This window comes from Ceratotherium simum, chromosome 34, assembly GCF_057802395.1.
Source record: "Ceratotherium simum simum isolate JZ-2026a chromosome 34, ASM5780239v1, whole genome shotgun sequence".
Taxonomy (NCBI): Eukaryota; Metazoa; Chordata; class Mammalia; order Perissodactyla; family Rhinocerotidae; genus Ceratotherium; species Ceratotherium simum.
In genome coordinates, this window is record NC_141933.1 from 8241135 (window position 1) to 8267265 (window position 26131).

Consider the following 26131-nt stretch of genomic DNA (forward strand, 5'->3'; position numbering starts at 1 on the left):
GCTCGCGAGATTTGGAATCGGCCAATAGGGGGTGGAGGAGGGGAGGACGTGGCGCGGAGCTCGCGATTGGGTCCCCTCCCTCCCCCTCTCAAGGCCCCGCGGTCCTGCGCGGCGGCGGCGCGCGCGCGCGCCCGAACGCGCTGCCCGGCCTTATAAAGGGCCCACGGCGAGGCGCGCGCTCCAGTCCGCAGAGGGCGCTCCGCGGGTCGTGGTGTGCGCCTGCGCAGTGCGGGCCGTTCCCCGCCCCCTGCCCCGCCGCCCCTGCGCCGGCCGGCCCGGCCCCGCCTCGGCTCCGCGCCCTCGCGCAGCTCTCAGCCGCCGTCTGCCCCGCAGCAGCCAGCCCGGTCTCCGGCAGCATGTTCAGCTGGGTCAGCAAAGATGCCCGCCGCAAGAAGGAGCCGGAGCTCTTCCAGACGGTGGCCGAGGGGCTGCGGCAACTGTACGCGCAGAAGCTGCTGCCCCTGGAGGAGCACTACCGCTTCCATGAGTTCCACTCGCCCGCGCTGGAGGACGCGGACTTCGACAACAAGCCCATGGTGCTGCTCGTGGGCCAGTACAGCACGGGCAAGACCACCTTCATCCGGCACCTGATCGAGCAGGACTTCCCGGGGATGCGCATCGGGCCCGAGCCCACCACCGACTCCTTCATCGCCGTCATGCACGGCCCCACCGAGGGCGTGGTGCCGGGCAACGCGCTCGTCGTCGATCCGCGGCGCCCTTTCCGCAAGCTCAACGCCTTCGGCAATGCCTTCCTCAACAGGTACCCGCCTCTTGCCCCGGGGGGTGGCCGGGACCTCGACCCCGCACTCGGATCCCGACCCTCCTGCGGCCGCCGTCCCCGCCTGCCTTTGTCTCCAAGGCCCCGGCGAGACCCTCAGCCACCACTCCGTGGGACAGGGTCCCCTGCCACTTCCCACAGAAAACCCGCCCGGGGGTCTGGGAGTGAGGGTCGCCAGCTCCCCGGGCTTCTGTCACCCCCCGCCCCCCCAGAATTTTCCAGGTCATCAGTTTAACTCCCACTCCCCCCACCCCCCCCTGCAGATCCCAGCCCCACTTCCCTCCGAACCAGGGGTTAGTCTTGGTCTCCACCTCCTTCCCCCAGACTGGGCTCACCTAGTTCATTCAAACCAACTCCCTCCACCCTCCCTTCCTTCAAGGATCTGTTTCTTAAGTGTCGTGGAAAGATATGGTGAAACTTTTAGCCATTCCCTTTGCTGCTGTGCTGTGCTCCCCTGGGGCCGGTGGTTTTGTGTAGGAGGGACAGAGAAGTTCTGTGGCCTGCTGAGTTTGGGGCAGCTGGTGGAGGCAGCAGACAGATTGAGTAGAAACATTTCTCCCAGAACAACTAGAAAGGGTCTGTACCACTTGAGGGGTTTCATGAAGCAGCCTCAGGCGGTGGCCCTGGGAGCTCTGGAATGAGGTTTGGGCCCTGAGTCCCTCTGTAGACTTGCTAGGAGGTTCCTTAACTTACTTGGGCCTCAGTTTCCCCAGTTGAATGGGTGAAACCTGCCTCTTCATGACGAGGATAATCCTCTAAGATTCTGACCCTCACGATGCTATGAATGAAACGCACTGGCCTCCTCTCTAAGGAGTACAGCGGCCACATTCACTTTTCTCTACAGGAACTCGAAAGCCTTAGTCAGTGGTTCTCAGATCTCTCCCCCGACCCCCATGGAACATACCGAAGGACTTCACAGATCTGCCCTCTCTGCCACCCCCCGTTCAAGGAGTGACTCCACGTGCCTTTCATAGTCTGGGTTCTGGGAAGAGCCTCGAGAAGAATCCTTGACTCCTGCCTGCCAGGTCCCCACCCTGTACAATCACATTCCTTTCCAGACACTGTCCAGCCACACAGGGTGGACCAGCTTGTCCCCGGTCCCAGCCGGTGGCCTAGGCCCACCTCAGTGCACGGAGCTGACCTGTCACAGAGCAGGCAGGCAACCCCTGTTGTCTTTTCGCCCCTTTCGGGCATTTGAGCCTGTCCCCCTGTTTTATAGTTGATGGCGTTTGTGTCAGGACCAGAATTGAGTAAAGCCCTGCCGGTGAGACTCCTGAAGAAGTGTGGCCCTCTTAGCCTGGAACCTTCCTCCTGAGGGTGCTGATGGTTTAGAATTCCGTATGTGCCTGTAGATGGGCAATTGGCTCAGGCTGTTAGCTGGGGGGTGCCATCTGATCTTCTGGAAAGTTTGGCTGCTATGCTGGGAATGCCGAGTATTGCTAGACTCTGCTTTCATGGGGAACTTTGGGAAGCTAGAAGGAAGGGTGGCCACGCCTGCCTCTGCTGCCCTTAGGTCTCCACTTTTGATTGTGAGAGTAGACCTTTTTTTGTGTGTGTGTGAGGAAGATCAGCCCTCAGCTAATATCCATGTTAATCCTCCTCTTTTTTTGCTGAGGAAGACCGGCTCTGAGCTAACGTCTATTGCCAATCCTCCTCCTTTTTTTTTTCCCCAAAGCCCCAGTAGATAGTTGTATGTCATAGTTGCACATCCATTTTGGTTGCTGTATGTGGGACGTGGCCTCAGCATGGCCGGAGAAGCAGTGTGTCGGTGCGTGCCCAGGATCCGAACCCCGGGCCGCCAGTAGCGGAGCGCGGACACTTAACTGCCACACCACGGAGCTGGCCGAGAGCAGACCTTTTTTGAAAGGAGAAACAGGCATGTGGCCTGTTTTCTGAATTTGGAGACCTCTGGTTTCAGAGGTGGCAGGGATCTTAGACATCATCTAGACAACCCCACCTCAGTGGTTCAGGAAACCACGGCTCAGAGGGCCTAGCTGATTTGTGGCGCTCACTCAGCAGGCGAATACAGCCCGTTACCACCTACTGCAGCTTCTACCTGGAAAAAAGAGCAGTTCCAGAGTGCTGGGGGCAAGCCAGGCATGTTGGTGATGTTGGTGCCTCAGGATCTGAGGACCACATTTTTATTTCCTTCCTGCCACTGCCTCATCTCCAGAGAGTCCCCAAACACTAATGGCCCTGCCAAAAGGGGCCTTATCAGCCCAGGATGAGGGGCTCAGGTTTGCACTGGCTCTGAGGTCCCCAGTTGTGGTGGCCCATGTAACACCCTGAGTGCCTTCCAGCCTGCCCGGGCACACAAAGGGGGCTCTTCTCCGGCTGACACAGCCTCTCCTGACACTCTTCAAGAGCCCCATTGAGTCATGAACTGAACTTTCCAGCCTTTTCCCGGTAAGTGGCTGCTCTCAGACTAAAATCAGATGGAGCAAACTGCAACAGGGCATAGTCAGTGTCCTGTGAACACTCATTGTGAAACTGGTCCCGCCCACTTGTAGTACAAGATGACCTCTGGGCATCCTTATTGGTGAGAACATGGGATCAGATGCGTCTATACTGCCTGCTTCCGTTCGTGGTTTCTACCACACTCCCTGGGCCTTGCAGAGTGAGTTGTTCCTGAGTCGTACAGATGTTCACTTACTCACCAGACTCATTGACAAGGCATTTTTATGTCTGTTACTTCTCAGAGCCAGTTCTACTTCAAGGCCTCTTATTTTGGTGTTGTCTCCGGGGCTCCCTTCCTAGCTGGAACCGCAGGTCAGGCAGGTGGTTATTTACGGCAGCCGTGTTCTGCGGCTGGCACTGGCGAGGATGAGGTCCAAGGTTTGTTCACCCTGCTGGTCAGCTGGTTTTACTCTGTCACACTCACAAGCAGCATGTCTCACCCTTGGCCAGCTGCCCCCAGCCTGTGGGCCACTGGTCACTTGGGGGGTGGGGCCAGAAGGAGAAGCTAATCAGCTCAGATTCCTCCCCAGTGTTGGAAAGACAGCTTTAAGCCTACATCCTAAAGACAATGGGTCAGTATTTTCTTTGCTCACAATACCTTTTTCAGAGATTTTTTTTTTTTTTTGTGAGGAAAATCAGCCCTGAGCTAACATCCGTGCTAATCCTCCTCTTTTTGCTGAGGAAGACCGGCTCTGAGCTAACATCTATTGCCAATCCTCCTCCTTCCCCCCGCCCCAAGCCCCAGCGGATAGTTGTATTGCATAGTTGCACATCCTTCTAGTTGCTATTTGTGGGACACGGCCATGCAGAAGCGGTGCGTCGCTGCGGCCCGGGATCCGAACCCCGGGCCGCCAGTAGCGGAGCGCACGCACGTAACCGCTAAGCCACGGGGCCAGCCCCAGAGAAGTTTTTCAAGCAGCCTTTTCTGTGTTCAGTCAAGAATCTCTGCTGTCAGTTGGGACAACCCTTGCTCTTTTGGGCTGTTCTAAGCTCAGTAGTAACTCAGGCACACACAGCTAAGCCCTCACCCATGAGCTGCCAGCCTCTCCGTGGCTTCTTTCTTCCTCGGCCTGCTTTGACTTTCGGAGAATGGTGTCTACTTCCCTGCCCCACCAACCAGCCTTTGTGGTGCCCCAGCTTTTTCTGGTCGCCCACTGCAATCCCTTCACCCAGGCAGCTGGCTGGAAAAGGTGGGCTGGCCCCAGCAGCAAGAGGAAAGGGCCATCTCTCTTCAGTGGGGATTGAACCAACTGGTTGAAAATTTTAGTATGGAATTCCAGGGTCCTAGTGTCACCCTTCCGTTTCCCTTCTGGAATTGAATGGTGGCCTAAGCTCGTGCAATTTTCACTAACAAGTCAGCAACTTGAAAGTTGAACTTTCGAACTCTGGGGGAAAAGCTAATGGGAGGGAAGTGCTGATGTGGGTCAGTTTGAGCTGGCTGGTTGGATTCCCGGTTAAGAGAATATGTGCGGTTTGCTGGCCACCCCTGAAGACTAAGATGATAGGAAACCTTTAAGTGCCTTGCATCTGGAAAGGAGGCCAGAGGCGGAGATGGAGGAGTGCAGAAAGCTCCACTGTCCCGTCTAGAGCAGCGATAACTCAGTCTTGACCTCTCTCCCTCCTGTTGCTCTCGTTCAGGTTCATGTGTGCCCAGCTGCCCAACCCGGTCTTGGACAGCATCAGCATCATCGATACCCCCGGGATCCTGTCTGGAGAGAAGCAGCGCATCAGCAGAGGTAAACGGGCCCGACACAGCCCAGGGCACCTGGTGTCACCAGACTGCTTCCATCTGATGTCTGTGACCCGGGCGGGATGCTGCCTTGAGGTCTGTCCCAGCCCAAGTGAGAACCCATTTGGTCAGCCTTGTATCTGGATGGTGCTCCGAGCCCTGAGGGGGCGGGACTGCTTTCTTCTGTGGCTGCTTGGCTAAGGTTACAAGAGCTGGCAGGTGAGGCCACAGCCAGTTTCGTTGGCTTTCGAACTTTCTAGCCCCTGGGGCATGCTGGAAAGGAGGAGAGGTGCAGGAGCTGGGCCTCGGGCTGCCTGTGAGGTCACAGGACATCCCTCAGTGTCTGGGCTCCAGTACCTCAGCCAGCATCGCTGACTCTCCTGGGACTCCTTAGCTTGTGTTTAAAAGCTTTGCCTGGGGCTGGCCCCGTGGCTTAGCGGTTAAGTGCGCGCGCTCCGCTGCTGGCGGCCCGGGTTCGGATCCCAGGCGCGCACCGACGCACCGCTTGTCCGGCCATGCTGAGGCCACGTCCCACATACAGCAACTAGAAGGATGTGCAGCTATGACATACAACCATCTACTGGGGCTTTGGGGGGAAAAATAAATAAATAAATAAATAAGATTTTAAATAATAAATAAATAAAAGCTTTGCCTCACCAAGCCAGGTAAATTCCTAGAGAGTCCAGCGGAACTATCAGAGAACAGCTTGACTTGACCGAGCCAGCCAAAAGGAGAAGCCAGCAGGCATTTGTTAAACCTTTAGCGGCTGGTGGAAATGTGTTCAGATGTGCTTAAATGTTGGTGATCAGCCGGCTCCTTGGGTGCTGTGCGTGGCATGAGGTTTTCATCCTGAGTGTTAGTGCCCCGGGCCCCTCCCGCTTGTGTAAACTCCTGTCTCAATTTTGCCCAGTGTTTCTGAAGATGGGGTTCAGAATGTGCCTGAACTGGGTTATATTTCTGCCACTGCCCCTTTTTGTAGAAAGGAGGGGGCCTGAATGCTTTCTGGGGAGAGCATGAGGGCAAGCGGGAGATGTCTGGCAGGCTAGGAGTGGAGGCTGCAGCTGCAAATGAGAAAATGAAGTAAGATCACATTCGGAAAGAGATGGCGGTCGAGGGACCACATTTGTTTATCATTAACTTGCAAATCTTTCCTGCACCCTCTTTCCCTCCGGGCTGCCCGGCATTGGTGAGCTTTGCAGCTGAAGCCGGCAGCCTGAGATTGGGGGATAGTGTGTCCTTGCTTGGCTGTGAGGGGGTGGGGGCCGTGTTCTTTTTGCTGAGGACACTGCTTCTCTTTTTCTCCAGGCTTATGGGCCCCTGCTGATATGGGATTGCATCAGAGCACACGAAACTGCTCTCTCTCTATCTCTAAATCTGGCTTAAGCTTTTAAGTTCTCCACCCCTAATGATAATGATACTTCTAGAAATTCCAGGATACAGATTTGGGGACCTCTTCTAAAAAGGCGAGGGCGAGTTTTTTCTTTCTTACCACTATTGTTGTTGTAACTTGGTTTAAAGAAAATGCCTGATAAGCAAAAGCCTTGTCATTTGCCAGAGAGCAAGGCTAGAAAATCTGAATAAGTTAAAGAGAAAGACCCACAAAAGGGAATTGATTCTCAAACTGCCTCCAGGGCTGAGCTATCCTGGAGGGACTTTCTTTGAGACTCTGTAGAGTCATCTTTTCGCTGACCTGAGGGAGGAGGCGGAGGGGGCCATCAGATAGAGCCCTAAACCACCTCTGAGGTCAGTTGATGTGCACACATCTTCAGATAAGGGACAGCAGCTCACAAAAGGAGGCTTATCTTCCCAGAATGCCTTGCTCTGGGTGGCCTTCAGAGCTGGGAGTTAAGGTATTTGAGGGGAAGTGTTTAGGGTTCTCCTGGTCCCTGCTGTCTTGTAAAAGGGAACTCAGAAACAGCTGTTTTCCACCAGTGCTGTGAGGTTCCCCTGCCGGGCTGTCTTGGACACTTCCTTGCATCCTTAGGGCTTAGCAGGCTGAGAGGTTGGGAGTGTGTGTCTTGCTGCCTTCCCCTTTGTTAGCTAAAGGGCGGGCAGTGGGGTCCACACTTGCTGTCTCTGGGGCAGGCACCAGGGCAGTGCCTCAGCGCGCCCTCCAGTCAGACATAGGCTGCCGGGGACGACGTGGCTCACAGGGCAGTCTGGGTCATCCAGTTGCCCGTGCAGGTGGCAGATACCTGGAGGAGGAGGCGACAGGAGACACCGGGGCTCACTGTTGGTGCTCTGCCTCGTGGGGCCTCCCTGTGCCCCTCCAGGTGTAAGGTGTGGCTTCTGGGTCCCTGGGCAGCCACAGAAGGCCTCCCCGCCCCATCACGGGCAGGAAAGAGGAGGGTGGCTTAAAGATAAGTGCCTTGCCCTGATTGGACAAGGGCTTTCCTCCTGTGAAATAGTGAGAGGTCAAACTGAGTTTACTAGACCATCTCTTTCCCTCTGTAACCCTAGAGGTTTAAAGTATTTTACTAAAAATTCGGTGTTAGCGCGTTATCAGTGAGAAAGACCATCGTGCAGTACCTCTTAAACGTCTGAGTGTGGGCTCCAGGGGTGGTGACCACTGGGTGGACGGAGGAGGAGGGGATTTCTCCTTCTTGGAGGCCCCACCCTTCAGTCACTGCAAAGATCCCATGTCGCTCTGTCCAGCAGAGGAAGTCAGAGCAGGCCAGTGCGTTCCAGGCTCCCCGGCCGGCCACCTCTCTGTTCTTTTTGCTAACGGCGTGGAAAGCAGGTGTTTCCCTAAGAAAGATAGGGCCGACAGCGAACATGGGTCCCGGGCAGGCGGCATGCCTTTCTGTGGTCTGCTGACCTCAGTCCCTGGAAGGGAATTCCTTCTGGGGATCGCATGTGTGTTTACTTCCATTTCCCACCCTATCTGCCTGGCCCCTCCTGACTTTCCCCTCTTTTCCCCATGGTGCCTAATGTGTGCAGGAAATACAGTCTGGAAAGATAAGGCAGGGCCTGTGCAGGCCTAGAGCAGTCTGGGCACACCCCGGGCTTTGCAGGAGACCCCTGAGAACTGCTGCGGGGAAGAGAAGGGGCCTCTGGGGGCCTCTTGGGCTGTGCTTCCCCGTTATGTTCATCTCTGACTTTAAAGATAATGTTCTCCTGTGTCAGCAGAGAAAGGGGACCTGTGGGGACAGCGTTCGTTCTTGAGTGCTGCCCATGTGACTGATAAAGGGCGTTCCAAAGGGCGTCGGGCAGGGCTGGTACCCTTGGTTCCTGGGCTGCTGACCGCCTGAACAGTCACAGCAGGGCCGGGGAGGCAGGGTCTTCCCACAGCAGGAGGCACACTCAGGTGGAAGCCCCAGCCCGGGGGGCAGGGGCCTGGCCGGCGCACTCTCAGCCTTTGTCACCACGAGGCTGTGAGCTGAGCTGTAACTTTCGTGCCCCAGTTTCCCCCATGGAAGTTGTGTCAGCAGGGACGTGTTGCTTAAACGTGGATTAAGGGATGGGAGCCGGCCGGCCCGCTGCCTGGCTTTCTGCTGAGTGCTCCCCTGTGAACCAGCTCCACTGAGTGATCACCGTGGCTATGAGGAAGCTCCTGCTTTCCAGATGAGGAAACAGAGGCTTGGCAAAGTGCAGTAATTAGCCCAGATGACACACAGGCTAGCAGGGGTCGGCGCTAGGATGCGAACCCAGCAGAGGCCGTGCTCACACCGCGCTGTTTTGAGGGGGTGCTCGGGGCGAAGGAACGCTGAGAGCTGGGATCAGACGGTCAGACCTGACCCTGTCAGGTCGTTACCAGGCTCCGAGCTCCCCTGAAATGCACAAGGGCCGCCCTTTGCTTCTCTCCTGGCCCAAGATCAGACTCTGAGTCCAGAAATGGACCTGGGGTGCGGGGCTTTGAGCAACAGTGCTGGCATCTTCTTCCTTTTCCCTCTTCTCTGCCTCCAGCCAGAAATTGTCCCCCAGGCCATCTGTGGACCAGGATTTGGAGCCCTGGCCAATGCTGGCTGGTCCCCTGGGTTCTCACTTGCCTTCCTGCTGACTTGTCCTTGGTTCCCGGGCTCCTTTGAAGTCCGGGAGCTGTCCTGCTCCTTAATAGTGGGGTAGGGCCTCCCCCGCCCAGAGCTGGAGCCCTCTGACCCAGAGGTGTCCCTTCCTGCTGACGACCCTCAAGCTGACCACCTCCTGAGATGCCCCACCCCTGGAAGCCCTCCAGGCCAGTGTTTCACCAGGGTTTTCTGCAGCCCATAGAATGCTCCATGAGGTTGCCCAAAAGCAACCCTCCTGGATTCCTAGGGCCCACAGCACAGAGAGAGATGGAAGGTTCAGGTTCCAGGTCAGCACTTTAGGAGCTGGGGACCCCAGGGAGTTGCTGGTCCCCTGGGAGCCACATCAATAGAGCAGGAATAGCAACACCAGCCTCCCGGTTCTTGTTGATGGTTACAGGAATTTACATGTGTTAAGCTCTTGCTCTGGTGCCTCGTGCACAGTTAAGTGTTCGACAAATGTCAGCTGATTAAAAATAAAGACACTGAAAAATCCAGGGATTCCCAGACATTGGTGAGGAAGATCTTTTTCTGAATAACATCCTGAGGAGGCTGGAGGGTGGGGAAGCTCTGACTCAGCCGGGGTTTCCCTTCAGATCCCAGGACCAGCTCTGGGCTCTGGGCTTGGAGGAACTACCCTCCTCAGAGCCTTCCCCTCGCCCCGTCTCCTGCCGTTCCCGCTCTGGTCCAGCTAGACAGTTTTGGCCCAAACCCTTGATGGGAATGCCGAGGGCGTGGGCTGCTCTGCCCACGGAGGAGTGGTACCAGCCGGCGCTCGGCACCTGTTCAAGGCTTTGAGCCTGGCAGCCGGCTGGGTGGCAGCTGGCCTGAGCGCCTGCAAATGTTCCGTTTATATTTGGGGGACGAGGCATTCTTCACGTGTTAGAAGCCGTCGTTGCCTACACGCCCATCAGAATCTGAGCTTCTTGAGCCCAAAATACAAATCCTGTGAGTAAATAATAGCAAACATTTACAAGGTGCTTACAGAGTGCCAGGTGCCCACTTGATGCTCACAGCAGCCCTGCGGGGTGGAGACCTACCATCTTGACGGCACAGATGGAGAAACTGAGGCTCGAGAGGGAACGCAGCCTGCTAGGGTCACGTTGCAGTTGTCGAGCAGAAGATTCAGGATTCAAATGTGGGCCTGATTCCAGAGTCGGTCTGTCTCTCCCTGCCTCGGCCCCCGTCCTTTCTTGCTTAGTATTAGGTCAGATTTATTGAGGTCGACATTGTGTATAGTAAAATTCACCCTTTTTAGGTGTACAGCTCTATGAAGCAGTCGTGTAACCACCACCACAACCAAGATATAGAGTCTTTCCATCACCCCAGAAAGTTCTCTGCACCCCTTTGTAGTTACTCCCCGTCCCAGGCAACCCATTGATCTGATACTTGTCCCTAAAGTTCTGCCTTTTCCCGAGTGTCGTGAATGGCTCACACAATAGGAAACTTTCATGTCTCTGCTTCCGCTTGATGTGTGCTTTTGGGGTTCGTCGTGTACTTGAGAGCATCAGCGGTTCCTTCCTTTTGATGTGTTGTGTCTCATCGTAGGGATGCACCAGAACTTGTTACACATCCACTTGTTGAAGGGCATTTGGGTGTCCAGTTCGGGGCAGTTAGACTAAAGCTGCTATATAAACATTCGTGTATGGTGCAACTTTTTTTTTGTTTTTTGTGTGTGTGTGTGTGAGGAAGAAAGCCCTGAGCTAACATCCGATGCCAATCCTCCTCTTTTTTGCTGAGGAAGACTGGCCCTGGGCTAACATCCGTGCCCATCTTCCTCCACTTTTATATGGGACGCCGCCACAGCATGGCTTGACAAGCGATGCGTCGGTGCGCGCCTGGGATCCAAACCTGCGAACCCCAGGCCGCCGCAGCGGAGCAGGCGCACTTACCTGCTGCACAACTGGGCCAGCCCCAAGAGTTCGAATTTTAATTTTTTAGTTTCTCTTGGGTAAATACCTGGTGTGGGGCGGCGGCCCCTTTCTCCTAACCACTGTGCTGCTCTGGAACAGTCCTTCTCTTAAGAACTTGAGCTTAAGGAGGCTCAGGAACAAGTCCCCACAGTGGACTCTTAGCTCTTTATCTCTGGTTTGCTCTCCTGTGCTGCTTTCTCCTGGGCCCAGCACGAGTTGGAAACGTGTGTGATGGAGAGCCGTGGCAAGAAATACCGAGGCCCACGCAGCTTGAATGGCAGGAAACAAAAGCTGATTGGAGACAAACCCTCTATTGTCCATGTTCTAGAAACTTTTGGAATGTATGAAGCAGCTTTTCCCCCAGCTGTGGAACTACCTGTGTTTGGAGGCTGCTACGGCGGGGCCAGCAGCCATCACAACTGCTCCCGCCTCCAGCTCGGCACCGGGTGGCAGGAGCATAGCTCTTGTGAGGAGCCACCAGCACTGGAGAGACAGGTGTCCCTCAGAGCAGGAGGGGCCAGCAGGGGACTCGGGGGGAGCGGAGCCAAGGGGAGCGGCCGGCTTGGCCTCCTGTCCCCACGGCCTGCGTGCTTACCTCCCCAAGGGCGAACACAGCCCAATGGCTCAGCCTTTCTCCTGTCTTCCCCACAGGACTGTGTGTGTGGAGGGGGCGTAAAATACGCGTAACATAAGCCTTAGCCGTTTTTAAGCGTACAGTTCAGTAGTATTAAGTACCATCATATTATTGTGTAACCGCCACCACCATCCACGTCCAGGACTTTCTCCGTCTTCCCAAACTGACTCTCTGTGCCCATTCAACACTAATTCGCCATCCCCCATCCTCCAGCCCCTGGCCACCACTGTTCTGCTTTCTGTCTCTATGAACTTGACTTCTCTAGGGACCTCATATAAGTAGAATCATGCAATATTTGTCCTTTTGTGACTGGCTTATTTCATGATGCCTTCAAGGTCACAGAACTTTCTTTTTTCTTTTTTTGTGAAGAAGATCAGCCCTGAGCTAACATCCATGCTAATCCTCCTCTTTTTGCTGAGGAAGACCGGCCCTGAGCCAACATCTATTGCCAATCCTCCTCCTTTTTTTCCCTTTTTCTCCCCAAAGCCCCAGCAGATAGTTGTATTGCATAGTTGCACATCCTTCTAGTGGCTGTATATGGGACGCGGCCTCAGCATGGCCGGAGAAGCGGTGCGTCAGTGCGCGCCTGGGATCTGAACCCAGGCCGCCAGTAGCGGAGCGCGCGCACTTAACCGCTAAGCCACGGGGCCAGCCCTCCGCAGAACTTTCTGAGCCAGAGCTTGTCCCGGATCAGAGCGGCTCTGGCTTTTACCCACACTGCTGGGTCAGCCTTTTCTTTCCAGCTCACCCCTTGGTCCATGTTGTCTGTGTCCCTTGTGGGGACACCTGTGTCAGCGCACTGACTCCTGCTGGGGCCCGAGGCAGACGAGCTACAGCGCCATGTGCCCCCCGTGGGTGGGGGAATGGTTCCCTCTCACGGAGCTCACCCGACGTCCCGCCTTGGCTGCTGTGCTTTAGGTGGTGTCTGAGGCCTCGGGCAGTGCTGAGGGCCCGCTGACGAGCTCTTCCCTCTGCTTGTCCCCTGGTCCCTGTGCTTGTCACCTGCCACCAGGCTCCAGGCTGAATGGTGGCTGCAGCCCCCTTGCCAGTTGCGTGGACTTGACCAATGTTCTCGGTGCTGCAGCCGTGGTCCAGCCCTTTGTGCCTGTCGAGACGCCATCTCTCAGGCCAAGGGGCGCCGGGTGGGCCTGGCGGGGGCTGCAGCCACGTGGTTGTCCGTGGTCACACACCTACGATGACGTCACACAAGCCTGAGCTTCAGGCCCCCTTCATGACCTATGGGTGTACTTGGCCAGCCGCCACGTCTCCCTCCCCAAAAGTGTGAGCATTTTCCATAATAAACAGGAAATTTCATTCACCTGCAGAAAAATGGACTTAGCTCTGTTGGCTCCAGTTGGAGGGGCTGGCGAGTAGCTGGGTTTGCGGGCGGGGCGCTGGGGGCGCCCGGCCCTGGCGGCGGGGCTCTTGGGCCTGCCGGCGGCGACCTGCCATTCAGACTCTCTCCTCCTTCCTCTCTCTCTCCCCATCGTCCTCCCCGGCCCCCCACCATCAGGGCAGGGGGCCAGCGAGGCCGTGTTGGGTGGAGTCTGGGGGTGACCTCAGCTCCCTGCGTGCTGTCCTGACTCCCGGGCCAAAGCTAACTTGGGCTGGAGCCCAGCCCATTGGGGCGCCCCGTTCCCAGTACCTCGGTCTTGGCGTCGCCGCCTCCCCAGCTTCGCAAAGCTCTGCCCGTCGGCTCGCGCGGTCTGAGCACAGAGTGATGAGGGAGAGGCTGGGCCTTGTTCTTGCTGAGAGGGAGCCGCGTCCAGTCCTGAGTCATCGCTTTTGCAGGGCTGACCCGCATTCCCGGAGCCGGCCGTAAAAGGCCATGCGGCGTGGCCGGGCGGGCCCTGCAGCTCCCCAGCCGGGGCAGGCCACCGCTCCCTGCCCCGCGTCCCTCGGCCTGCTCCTCGGCCTTCCTGTTCCAGTTTTCTGCTGATGGCCTCGCTCCTGTGGCTCTCAGAGCCTGCTGCATGGTGTCGGGCCGTGGGGACCTTGTGCTTTGGAACCAGCAGCCTGTGATGGCGGCTGGCAGCTGGTGCAGGGGTGACACTCTGAGCACGGGGAAGCTGGTAGCCAGACCGGTTCCCACCGACTGCACGGGCCTCTGGAAGGCTGCGTGCTGCCCTGCCCCGGCTGAAGGTCAGGTTCACGGGGACCTTGCTGCCCCCGACTCCACCTCACCTCCACCCTGTTAAGAAACTGCCCGGTCGAGGGGCTGCTTCTGATCAGTCTCATTTCCACCGTGTGCTGGGTGGGACCAGGTTGCACATCGCAGCCCAGCGAGGCTGCCATGCTGAGTCGACGGAAGCAGTGGATTCGGGGTTTTCCTTAAGGTTCAGTGTCTTGCCACGAAGATGAAAGCTAGCCTCCGGCCTCAGTTCTAGGCCGAGCCTTTGTTGCTCTTAGTCCCCGGCCGGTGGTCGGAGTCCCAGGCCTCCGGCCCCTGGGTCCAGTGCGCCCTGCCACCCCTCCCCCGGGCCTGCCCGGCTCTCAGGTGTCCTTCCAGACCCGGGGCTTGTGCTGGGAGCCCACTGCGCTACTCATTTCATCTCCCTGTGATCTCAGGAGGGACAGTGTTTCGAATTTTACAGATGAAGAGAGTGTAACTCAGAAGAACTCCAGGTTGCAGAGTCGGGGGCTGGGGCCGGCGGTTGAGTCCGTGTTCCTTCTGAGTGCCCGCGTGTGCAGAGCCCTTGGGCCGCCGTGGTTCACGTGCGGTCTGAAGCGCACTTGAACCTGGGGGCCTGGCGGCGGAATGTTTATCTAACCCAGCCAAGCTTTACCCCTGGCACGCCCCACGGTGTTAACTGTTTACCTTACAGCCCCGGGGAGGGGGGCGGGGCTCTGGCCCGAGTGCAGGCGCCTCTTGGGGAGCCCGCTGTGGACTTGCCTTCGGCCCGGGGGCTTGGCAGGACGGGGAGCAGCCGAACCCCGCTCTGATGAACTGCTCTGCAGGGTCCTTACAAGGGCCGCCCTCCTGGCTCCGTAGGTCGCTCTGGGCCTGTTCTCAACACTCTGTCCCTTTCTTTGGGCTCCCCCTCTGCCTACTGCTGTTCTGTTCCCTGCAGTCTAGAGAACGCTGTCTGAATCCCAGTGTGGTCAGGGGCGTGAGTGTTCCCAGGGGATGCTGGGAGCAGGCTGTGAGGACGAGTGGTTTGGGCCAGTTTCTGGCAGTGTCCCCGGCTCTTCTCTGGCTTATCCTCAGGAGCTTGGGAAGTACTCGGTGGTTCCTAAGAGGGCCGGCCTACGTTTGGGGTGGCCTGTGGGTAGCAAGTGAAGAACAAGGAGACTGAGCCCAGGGACAAGGAGGCTCCCCCAGAATCACCCAGAGAGGAAATGGCAGTTCAAGGGCAGGGACCCAAGCTTCCCAAAGACTTTCCACATGGTCTTCCTACCTCTCCTTAGTATTCCTAAAAGGTGAGAAACAGAATTTTCACTCCTCCGGGGGCAGTGGAAGAAGTGGAAACATTTTGAAGAGGCATAATTGTCAAATAGTATACAAGTTAAACCACTATTACAGAGAACCCAAAAATACAGTCGTTTAAATCAGATATCAGATAGTTTATGTGAAAAATAGGAGTTCAAGGCCATCCTGCATGAGCAGCTTTCATCTCTGAACCCAAGGTGGTTGCTCCAGCTCCTACCATCACATCTGCATTCCAGTCCTCAGGAAGGGAGAAAGGGACAAAGGGCTCATACACCTTTTCTTGTTCATTTCTGCTGTGAGAGAGGCTGGGAAATAAAGTCTTAAGCTGAGGGGCTGTGAGTCCAGCTAAAACTAGACAGTTCTGTTATTAAAGGAAGAATTCCAGTTATCAGTCTCTGCCACAGATAGCACAGTTCACCAAGGGGCCTTATTGGTTGGTGGGAAACAGTACAGAATAGAGTTGAGAACTAGAGTTTCTTTAGTCCAGCCACTTCATTTTAGAGAAGCCTTTGAGAACTAGAGAAGGGAAGTGGTTTGTGGGACTTCACAGGCCTGATGTAGAACAGGGGTCAGCAACCTTTCTGTAAGGGTCAGAGAGTTAATATTTTTGGCTTCACAGGCCTTGTGGCCTCTGTCGCAACAACTGAACTCTGCTGTCATGGAGAAACTCAGCCACAGACAGTGCAGACAAATATGGCCATGTTCCAATAAAACTTTATTTATGAAGACAGGTGGGGGCCAGATTTGGCCCCCGAGCTGCAGTTTGCCAGCCCCTGTTGTAGAGAAGAAACGAGATTCCTGCCAAATAGGGAGCCTGACACATGAGCACCGGACAGGTGGCAGCTGCAGGTGTGATGGTACTTACTATCCCTGCAGTCCAGGGCGCCCAGCTGGCAGCACCCGGGTCCCTGCTCTTCTCGCCACGCTGTGCTGAGCCATGCTGCTGGGGTCACCTCCTCACTTGCGCCGCTGTTGAGCCTGGACTTTGTGGCTTCCTTTGCATCATGTAGTTGTGAAGCGCCTCTTGCTGCCAGGTGCTACGTGGGTGAGGGTGCGACCACGGGGGCTACAGAAACGGGGACCTGACACCCCTGCCCTCTTCCCACAGGTTACGACTTCGCGGCCGTCCTGGAGTGGTTCGCCGAGCGCGTGGACCGCATCATCCTGCTCTTCGACGCCCACAAGCTGGACATCTCGGACGAGTTCTCGGAGGTCATCAAGGCCCTCAAGAACCACGAGGACAAGATCCGCGTGGTGCTGAACAAGGCCGACCAGATCGAGACGCAGCAGCTGATGCGCGTCTACGGGGCCCTCATGTGGTCCCTGGGCAAGATCATCAACACCCCCGAGGTGGTCCGGGTCTACATCGGCTCCTTCTGGTCCCACCCGCTCCTCATCCCCGACAACCGCAAGCTCTTCGAGGCCGAGGAGCAGGACCTCTTCAAAGACATCCAGTCTCTGCCCAGGAACGCTGCCCTCAGGAAGCTCAATGACCTGATCAAGCGGGCGCGGCTGGCTAAGGTAGACGCGGGTGCGGGCGCCGCCTGCCGCCCGTGAGGCCAAGGGGCCACCCGTCCTCTCTGCACCCCTGGGTGCAGCCTTTCTTAACTGAGATTCTTCTTAATGCGTATAAACGTCAGACAGGAGGGTGCCACTGCGCCAGGGGGCAGCCTGGGAAGAGGAGGGGGGCGGGGGTGCAGCTCGGGGCCTCATTGGCTTCCCCGCTCAGCCCTGCTGAGCACTGAAGTGCTGGGCACTGGGGACACAGTGGGGACTGGCAGGTCCCCACCCTTCTAGCACTCATCAGCCATACGGGGAATGCAGAACACGTAAAGAGAATAGAGCATGGTTTATTTGTGTTGTCATGGGTGCCACAGAAGCAGACGACTGGCGAGCTGTCCTGGGAGGGGTGGCTGGTGGCAGGCCGAGGAGGCCTCTGGTGGGAGCTGATGCATAAGCCAGGACAGGGGGAAGCTAGTGGAGGGACGGGGTGCGAGCCTGCGGGCCCAGAGAGAATGCCAGGTGGCTTCGGCCCCCAGAGGCCTCGTAAACCATCCCTACCCCTCCGTGGAAGTGCGGAGCTTGCTGGCATCTGCTGGCAGCATCTGAGTTGCTCCCGAGTTTGGAATCTCAGTGCCTGGTCAGGAACTTCAGTGAGACCCTGGGTGGCTGGGGCTGGGAAATGAAGGTTAAAGCCACCTTCAGACGTGGAGGAACAGAACGTGTCCTCCGAGGACATACGATTTTGCATAAGTCTTCAGTCCAGGGCAGGGTGCACATGAGGATCACAGACCCTCGAGGTGAGGGCTATCAGCCCAGGCCGGTCAGTGCTGGCGGCCAGGAGAGGCCCCTGGGCACCACCAATTCGCGGGCAAATTGGCCGCAGAGAGCAGGGGTGTTGACACCTGCCTTGTGGCTCAAGGAGGAGTGGGAGGGTGCTCTGTGGGTGTCAGGGGCTTGTGAAGGCCAGTGAAGCAGTCCCCTGGGCTCCAAAGTGTGGCAGGCCTGAGGATGGTTCGTCTTCGCCGGGTGGCGGGCCCTGCCTCGGGAGAGCCGAGCCCCATGGGAGCCTCCAGGGAACTGGCCGCCTGTGTGTAACGCAGAGGTTTTGAGACTCTGCCGGGGCCAAACATAGTGGCCTAGGGCAGCCCGTGCTGTCTTGAGGCCCGGAGTCGGGCAGCATTTATAATGAGAGCTGACCCTTCATCCTTTCCCACTGAGCTCCATCCCCACCCTGTTTACCCAAAGTGCTCGTGGACCAGCGGATCGGAGCTCCTAGAAGCTTGGATTCTCAGGCCCCACCCCGCCCTCTGAATCAGAGTCTGCATTTGAACACCATCCCTGGTGATCTGTGTGCACAGTAGAGTTGCAGGAGCCTGCTCTGGAGGACACGGGGCCGCAGGCTTTCCTAGATATGTCACTTCTGGAACCTTGCTGGTGGGTGGAGCTGGTTCTCAGGAACCCATGGGAAAACCCACGTAACTGGCTCTGGGTCTCAAAGGACAAGGGATGCCCCAAGCTGAGGTGGGGGAGAGGCCGTGAATGGAGAAGAGCCTGGCCTCCACTGTCAGCTGTGGCCCCGCTCAGGCCGCAGGGCAGGACAGTCTCCTCGCTCCTGGCAGGGCCGCCTGTGCACTCGCTCTGCCTCCTTCCAGGACAGATGAAGGGCAGACTTCGTCCCTGCCTGTTCATCCGCAGAGATGGTGTGTAATCGCCTGGCCCGCAGGCACGTTGAATCACCAGGCCTGGAAAACCCCGTGGTCTCCAATCCTGTCCCGCACCTGCTCTTGCCAGACTGTTTCCTTTTCCTGGAATGAGTAGCTCTCTCTCGCCGACTCGCACTGGCCTGTGGTGGGCAGAGGGTGACTGTGGCTCTGTGACAAGCCTGCTCCCTTCGGGCAGATGGAGTCAGGCCCGTGGCGGGATTTGATGGGGGGAGCGGGCAGTCTGGGAGAACAGGGGTGGGGGGCCCAGGCTGGCTGACTGCAGCCCTCTGCGCCTGGACGTTGCTTCGAGAGGCAGAGGGATTTGAGGGCTGGTGCCCTTGGAGAGTGGCCAGGGTTACCGGCCACTGAGGGGAAATGAAGGGTGTGCCTCCCTTAATTGGCAGATATCTGAGCAGCAAGATATTAAGCTTTGATAAAGCTGGAAACATCTGGGAAAAGCCTTGTCGGATTTTTCTGATCCTTAGTCATCCCTGAGGCTGTCATGATGATAAAGTGGAACGTAACTCTGGCCGTATTGTTCTGTGAACTTGACATCAGCATGCACATATGGATATTTGCATATATTTGCTGTGCAGGGTGGTGGGGCTCTGCCTGGCTTGGTAGGAACGGGGTCTGCGGCTCTGCTGCATAGAAGGGGCAGCTGGGGGAGAAGGGTGCCTGTTTAGAAACAGAAAGAACGTGGTTTTGCACTGCTCTTGGCAGTCCAGGGTCACAATCCCCGGTCTCTGGGGCAGCTGGAGCGCAGGCCTCGCTCCTGACAAGGTGTCCGGGAAGAACCTGACTTCCGCCCCCTCTCCGTCTTCGCAGGTCCACGCCTACATCATCAGCTCCCTCAAGAAGGAGATGCCCAATGTCTTCGGGAAAGAGAGCAAGAAGAAAGAGCTGGTGAACAACCTGGGGGAGATCTATCAGAAGATCGAGCGGGAGCACCAGATCTCGCCCGGCGACTTCCCAAGTCTCCGCAAGATGCAGGTACGGCTATCCCGCACCCTCAGCGGGCTGGTGGCCGTCAGGAAGTGAGGGAGGCCCAGGGCCCTGGGGCAGTGCTGGAGGGAACTCCGGCTCCATGGGGTGGGGCCTCCCCAGTGGAAGCAGCGGGGTTAATCACCGGCACCCAGAGAAGCTGACCCAGGCGGTGACACTGCAGAGGGGAATGTGGTGACTCACCCTGCACAGTGGGGGAGGGGGGCCGTGCCAGGCTTTCCAGCGTCATCCCGGTTAGTCCTCGCCGCAGCCCTGCAGGTACCTCCAGTTTGTAGATCGGGGAGCCAGGGCCCAGAGGGCTAACTAAGTCGCCTGAGCTGTTCAGTGGTTGGGGCCGGGACACGGAACCAGCTGTGTCTGCTTGGGCAGCCTGGCTTCGCCCACTCCAGGGGCCCCACCCAGCCCTTCTCTTACCTCCCCGCCCCCCAGGAACTCCTGCAGACCCAGGACTTCAGCAAGTTCCAGGCCTTGAAGCCCAAGCTCCTGGACACGGTGGACGACATGCTCGCCAACGACATTGCACGGCTGATGGTGATGGTGCGGCAGGAGGAGGCCCAGATGCCCTCGCAGGCCGTGAAGGGCGGCGCCTTCGACGGCACCATGAACGGGCCCTTCGGGCACGGCTACGGCGAGGGGGCTGGCGAGGGCATCGACGACGTCGAGTGGGTGGTGGGCAAGGACAAGCCCACCTACGACGAGATCTTCTACACGCTGTCGCCGGTCAACGGCAAGATCACGGGCGCCAACGCCAAGAAGGAGATGGTGAAGTCCAAGCTGCCCAACACGGTGCTGGGGAAGATCTGGAAGCTAGCCGACGTGGACAAGGACGGGCTGCTGGACGACGAGGAGTTCGCCCTGGCCAACCACCTAATCAAGGTCAAGCTGGAGGGCCACGAGCTGCCCGCCGACCTGCCCCCGCACCTGATCCCGCCCTCCAAGCGGAGGCACGAGTGACTGGCCCGCCCCGTGACAGACTCCCTCCATCTCAGCACCCAGCCAGGCAGAGAGTGGGGGAGGGCAAGGGTCACAGTTGTCAAGGTCCATAAAGACTGAGGGGGTGTTTCCTCAGCTCTTAAAAAGGAACCACCATCTTTCTTCCGAGGCTGTTCCGGGGCCCAGCGGGGGAGGCAGGGGTGACCCTCGTATGTGAATGATGGAATTTTGTGCGCAAGAACTATGGATATTTTTAATATATAACATTAGAGGCAGCCCTCTGTCTTGCCTCCTCCGTCTGCCAGCCCCATGCACGCACAGCCTCTGCCTCCCCGGCCTCTCCTCGCGCTCTGGCTGGACAGCACGTGCGGCCACTGTGACTGCGGGGGAAATGGCCTGCCGTGCCCACGCCCGGCTCGCCCCTCCTGGCAGCTAGAGGGGCCCTGGGACTGTACGGAGACAGGAACGCCCCGGATCCCCAGTTTGTTTCAAAGCTGAGGGTTGCTTCATGGGGCCAGTGGCTTCCTCCCCGCCCAGCTCTGCCTCCTCCCTGTGCTCCCGGATTAAGTTGGTTCTTGTGCCTTCCCCTTCCCGCGTCTCCTTGTGCACAGGCCGGCTCTTTGCTCTCATATCTCCCTGGCTGGGCACAGAAGTCAGGCCCAGCTACCTTTTTTTTAGAGTGGGGTACGGGGGATGGGTGGGTGTGAGGGAACAACTTCCAGAAAAATATATAAGCTAGTTTTTGTTGTGTAAAGTGACACCTTTCATACTTGATCAAATTTTCCAGTAACTTCCCAACCACTTGTTCAGAAGCTGTGATTTTTGTCTCCTTCCCCACACTCCAAACAGGACAGCTCTGCCCAGGAGCCATCAGATGTGGGGTGCGCGCAGGGCACACCCCACCAGGACCCCAGAGGCTGTGTTTCCTGTTTCACCCTCTCACTTTCCTGAAATGTTCTGGTACCCCTCCCTGCCCCACCTTTGGGTGGGTGGTGGGTTCTCATGACCCTAGTGTGGCTTGGTGCTCTGGCCTGGGCCTAGAGGCCAGACAGCGACACTAGGGACAGCCCAGCCCCTTCCCTCTTCCTCACTTTCATTTCCCACGGAAGCCCCCTCCTTCCTTCCTTCCTCCCGTTGAGCAAAGGAGGGCGTTGAGCAAAGGAGGGCGGCCAGTGGCTTGGATGCCCTCAGAACAAACCCACCCCCCCCAGCTGAGCAATGAGAAACCTGAGCCAGCTAGCAGCCGGTTCAGGCCGCCCCACTCTGCTTTGCCTCAGCTGGGCTGTCCCAGCACAGCCTCAGGGGGCCTAGATGTACTTGCTGGCCAGTGGTCGGCCGCCAGGGCCTGGAGCGGCCATCGCAGAGCCGCTGTGGCGGGGGGAGCGGGCTTCCCACCAGGCACTCCCACGGGGGTCTCAGGGACTCCTCCGCTCTGACCTCCTCGACCCCCGCTCTCCCTCCCATTGCTGCTCTCCAGGCCTCCGCTGGCCCACCATTCCATACGGTATTAGGGGAGGATGGAGGCCACAGCCGTGGCAGGAGTTCGCTGTTGAAGGTGCGGTGGTTTATCCACACTCGCCTGTGGGAAGAAAAAGAGCTGAAGACAAGACTTTATTTCTTGCATTAAAAAAGTTTAATCGTGCTGCAGCTGGCTTGTGGTGCTTAGTTGTCTCCTCCCAGGGCCTGCTCCCCACAGTGCCTGCTGGGCTCTGGCAGGGCATCTGGGGGGCCAGGATGCCAGCAGGGACAGACCGGCAAGCCTGCCAGGGTGAGGTGGCTGTCACTGCCCAGTCACCCAGCTCTGCTGCAGCGGCTGCCTCCTACTAAGAGTGAGGCCTGCAAACGGGGCTGCGACCCCCTTTCCTTGTGCTGGGTGGGAGCTCAGCAGTAGTTTATTTGGGGGGAGGATGGGGTGAAGAAGTTGGGAGAGGCTCTGATTACTGAGGACCAGGCTCCCCACCACCCACCATCCGGGGTTGGTAGAGAAGGTACCCGCCTCCTACAATCTTTGCAGCATCTCCTCCAACCTGGGCCCGCCCTGGCCGTGGACAGACAGCTGGGCGCCCACAGGGCTCTTGGCACTGGGAGGGGTCAAGTAGACAGGTTTACTGGGCTCCATGCGAGCCCCAGAGTGCTTTAGAGACGGTGAGGCTGGTACTCTGAAGACAACAATACAATTACAAAGGGCGGGGCCCCCTGATGTGGCAGATAGGGGACTGTTTGTACCAGCAGAGGAAGGGTGACAAATGGGAAGCCCAGGCGCCATGGAAGGTGCAGACTGGAGGCGCAGTCGGGCTGGAGGGTGCTCCGGGCACCCTGGCAGAGGTGGGATGTGAACAGTGCCGTGGGCTTGGGGGCCAGGCTGGGCTCCCACCGGTGTGGCAGCCACGTGGTCTGATGGCCGGTGTCTGAGGGAGCAGGGGGCCAGCCCTCCGCACCCTGCAGAGGGTTTACCTTGTGCCCGGTTGACCTTCATGACCTGGAAGGTCCGTGTTCTCCCCACGCACAGCCAAGAACTTGAGACTGAGGAGGGCCTGAAGGGCAAGTGTGGTGGGATGAGCCTCAAACCCGGTCCGTCTGACCCCAGGCACGAGCTCCACCGAGCTTCTAATGGAAAGGACCCTTTAAAAGGAAAAACCGAGCTTACAGCTCGCCGTGCCCCCCAAGTCTGCAGCTCGAGACTCAGGTCTGAGAAACCACACTGAAGATTAAATGCTGTCACCTCAGCCCAGGGCCCTGAAGGCTTGGCCCAGCCCCTCAATTTCCAGGGGTCCCCCAAGAGGTGAGGCTCATTCCAGCTGTTCAAAGAAAACAGAACCTCCGAGATCTCGTGGAATGTGAGCGAGAAGGGCCACCTGTCCCACTCTGTCCCCTCCACTGAGCCCGCCACCTGGGGCTCTCCGGCACATCCTGTACTCTCAGCTCCCCCAGCATCGGGGTAGGGCGGACCCCCTAAGGCTGCCCCAGGAAGTGACTGCTGAGCTGAGGCTTGAAGGAGGGGCCGAGAGCAGGCGTCTGCGCCCCCGCTGCCCCAGAGCTCATGCCCCTGGTTTGGGTTTTACAGGTTGGGGGTCTTCTCTGGGCCGTGATGGGGGTTCAGGAAGGCCAATGGGTGTGGACAAAGATGTGGCCACCCTCTTAGGGAGCCAGCACCTGCCCCTCGCCTCCTCCCCAGCTGCTAGCTGGCCAGGATCCTGGGGGAAAGGCCCCCTCTTCAGAGGCTGGTCTGGGGCACAGGAGGGTTGTTTCCACCCAGCTCCCAGAGCTCCTAGAGTAAGAGGCCTGTGGGGCCATCTGCCCACGTGGCACCTCAGAGCCCAGGACAGGAGGCACGGGGCCCACCCACCGTCCCTGGGCCCCACACAGCAGCTCCGTTTTATACACTGAGGTTCCATGGAGATCTCATCAGAATAAACATTTCTTCCGCTCCTCAGTACACAAAAAGTTAACCAGGAATTCAACCCAGTGCCCTGTTCTTGTCTCCAGTGGGCTGGTCATAGGACTTGCCCAAGGCCACCAGGCTGTGACAGGGTTCGGACACCAGCACCAGGCCTGCCCTCAGTATTCAGAGCAGGCCAGCTCAGGAAGCACACGGAGGGTAGACCTCGGGGCACACAGGAATTTCATTCCAGCTCTGCCTCTTGCTCAGCCGTCCTCCCTTCCCGAGTCTGTTTCCTCAGGCACCAAAGGCAGGCAGCGACCCTGCTTCACGGAGACAGCCCCCTAGGGTGCCCAACTCCAGTGGCTGCCCTTGCTGAGCACCCGAGGGTGGGGGTGAGGGTCGGTCCAGGGAGCCCAGCCCTCCACCCAACCCCAGAGCAAAGCAGGCGGGACCCACCCTTCCCTGAGGCAGCCCGCAGACTCAGTGGCGCCCACGGGCCAGCGGGGTGGTGGCCGAGGGGGCTCGGGGCCGGCTTCCTGTGCGCCCAGGGGGTTTGATAATTATAAAACCACATGGCCTGCTGCTGCTGTGGAGCATGGGAGCCCCCGTGCTGTGTTGCAGCAGCCCAGAGAAGGTTTTGGAAGAAAAGTCAGGATGATGAAATCACCATATGTCCACCCATTTGCAGCTTTGGACTTTTCAAAGGACAGCCCTGGTGTGCTGAAGTGGGCGGGGGGACGTGCGGGGCTGCCAGGGGCTAGCTTGGGGAGCGGGGACCCTCACCCCACCGTCTCCATCAGCCCCTCCCCCAAAGCCACCCCAATAGACACACATTTAAACAAAACTCCGGAGCCTGAGCAGCAATGCTTCCCTACCCCCCCAACCACACGCTCTCCCTGGAGAGACACACTCCAGCGACCACTGGTGGCCATGCCGTGTACCATTTGCCCCGCACACCTGAGCCGGGGCAGTTCTCCATCGGGCACAAAGTCAGCAGCCCAGAAAGAGAGGAAGTGACTTGCCCAAGGCCACATGCCTGGTCAACAGTGGGCAGGGCTGTAGGACCCCACAGCCAGCCTCCCCTTGTCCCCCGACTCCCTGAGGTAGGAGTGGGGCGCTGTGCTTCCGGTGTGGCCCAGGACAGGGGCGGCCTGCCCTTCCAGTTAGCCCTGCAGGACCATCTGCTGGGAGCAGCTTCCTGAGGCTGGGCTGGGAGAGGCTCCTCCCACCGTGGGGAAGGGGAGGCACAGACCAGGCTTGGAGGCTATGGATGTGTCAGACCTCGGAGCCTGCTTTGTGTCTGGGCCCCTCCTGAGCCCAGGCGGCTACGCTCTGGGGGCCAGGAAACCTGGGTTCCCTGCCACTCACTTGCACTGGTCCCTCACCTCCCCCCTCTCTTTGGAGTCCTCTCTATCCAAACCATCCTCTTTTCACTAGGCTTGGGTCTTTGAGCTGACGGTTTCCTTTTCTTACCATACAAGGCCCTTCGCAGAAGCCTACCTCCAGTCCACTGCAGGCTGGCTTTTCCCTGTGTCCTGTCCCCAGCAGCTGGGTGCCACACGCTGACCTTCTGCTGCCGGGCACTGGCCTAGGCCTAGAGCCTGGGTAAGAAGCTGGAGGCTGGCACCACCCACCTCCCACCTTCCCAACCTCAAGGTATTAATCTGCTACGGGAGGGTAATAACGCCCTCATTCTGGCAAGGCCTTGTGAAGATAACGGATCTGCAGTCACTTTGAAATGCTAAGAAGCACCATAGGAATTCGAGGTGTTATCACCAAGATCTGCTCCCCCCCGGGGCTGGGTGAGAGCTAGCCAGCACCTGGATACCAGGGACCAGGGCTCGGAGGGGAGAGAGGTTATGGGGGAGCAGGTGCTCCTGCACCTGGGTAGGCCTCTGGGAAGCAGTGATGGAGGAGTGTGAGTGAGGAGGTGTCGGGGGGTGGGGTAGAGGTCTCCTGCTCACACTCACTCATCCCCTGAGCACCCCCACCACCACCACCACCATGCAGGGCCTCCTGGGGAGAGGCCTCTGTGGCCCTGGCGGTCTGGCTCACACAGGAGCAGAGAACAGATCTGCTGGGGCTAAGCACGGCCAAGTGCAGGGCTATTTCTTTTGTGTGTGTGTGTGAGGAAGATCAGCCCTGAGCAAACATCCGATGCCAATCCTCCTCTTTTTTGCTGAGGAAGATTGGCCCTGGGCTAACATCCCTGCCCATCTTCCTCTACTTTATATGGGACACCCGGATCGAACCGGAGAACCCTCGGGCCGCGGAAGCGGAGCGCGCCAGCGGGCTGGCCGCCTATAGGTGCTGTTTCTGATGACAGGGCTGGAGGACTGGCCGCTGGTTGAGGCTGGAGCAGGGGTTCAGACACAGAGTCTTGAGGGGCTTTCTTTGTGTGTGTGTGTGTGTGCGTGTGTGTGTGTGTGAGGAAGATCAGCCCTGAGCTAACATCCGTGCTAATCCTCCTCTTCTTGCTGAGGAAGACCAGCTCTGAGCTAACATCTATTGCCAATCCTCCTCCTTTTTTTTCCCCCAAAGCCCCAGTAGATAGTTGATGTCATAGCTGCACATCCTTCTAGTTGCTGTATGTGGGACGCGGCCTCAGCATGGCCAGAGAAGCAGTGCGTCGGTGCACGCCCAGGATCCGAACCCAGGCC

At 58.1% G+C, this 26131-nt stretch overlaps 1 protein-coding gene across 1 annotated transcript; it reads left to right on the forward strand.

The window, feature by feature from the left end:
• Positions 1–260: 260 nt before the first annotated feature.
• On the forward strand, positions 261–21736 carry EHD1 (EH domain containing 1). The gene is made up of 5 exons (XM_004437575.3): positions 261–760; positions 4874–4971; positions 16054–16466; positions 18980–19144; positions 19586–21736. Exons 1-5 carry the CDS (start codon positions 357–359, stop codon positions 20108–20110), a joined length of 1605 nt encoding a protein of 534 aa, XP_004437632.1. The 5' UTR covers positions 261–356; the 3' UTR covers positions 20111–21736.
• The last annotated feature ends 4395 nt before the right edge of the window (positions 21737–26131 follow it).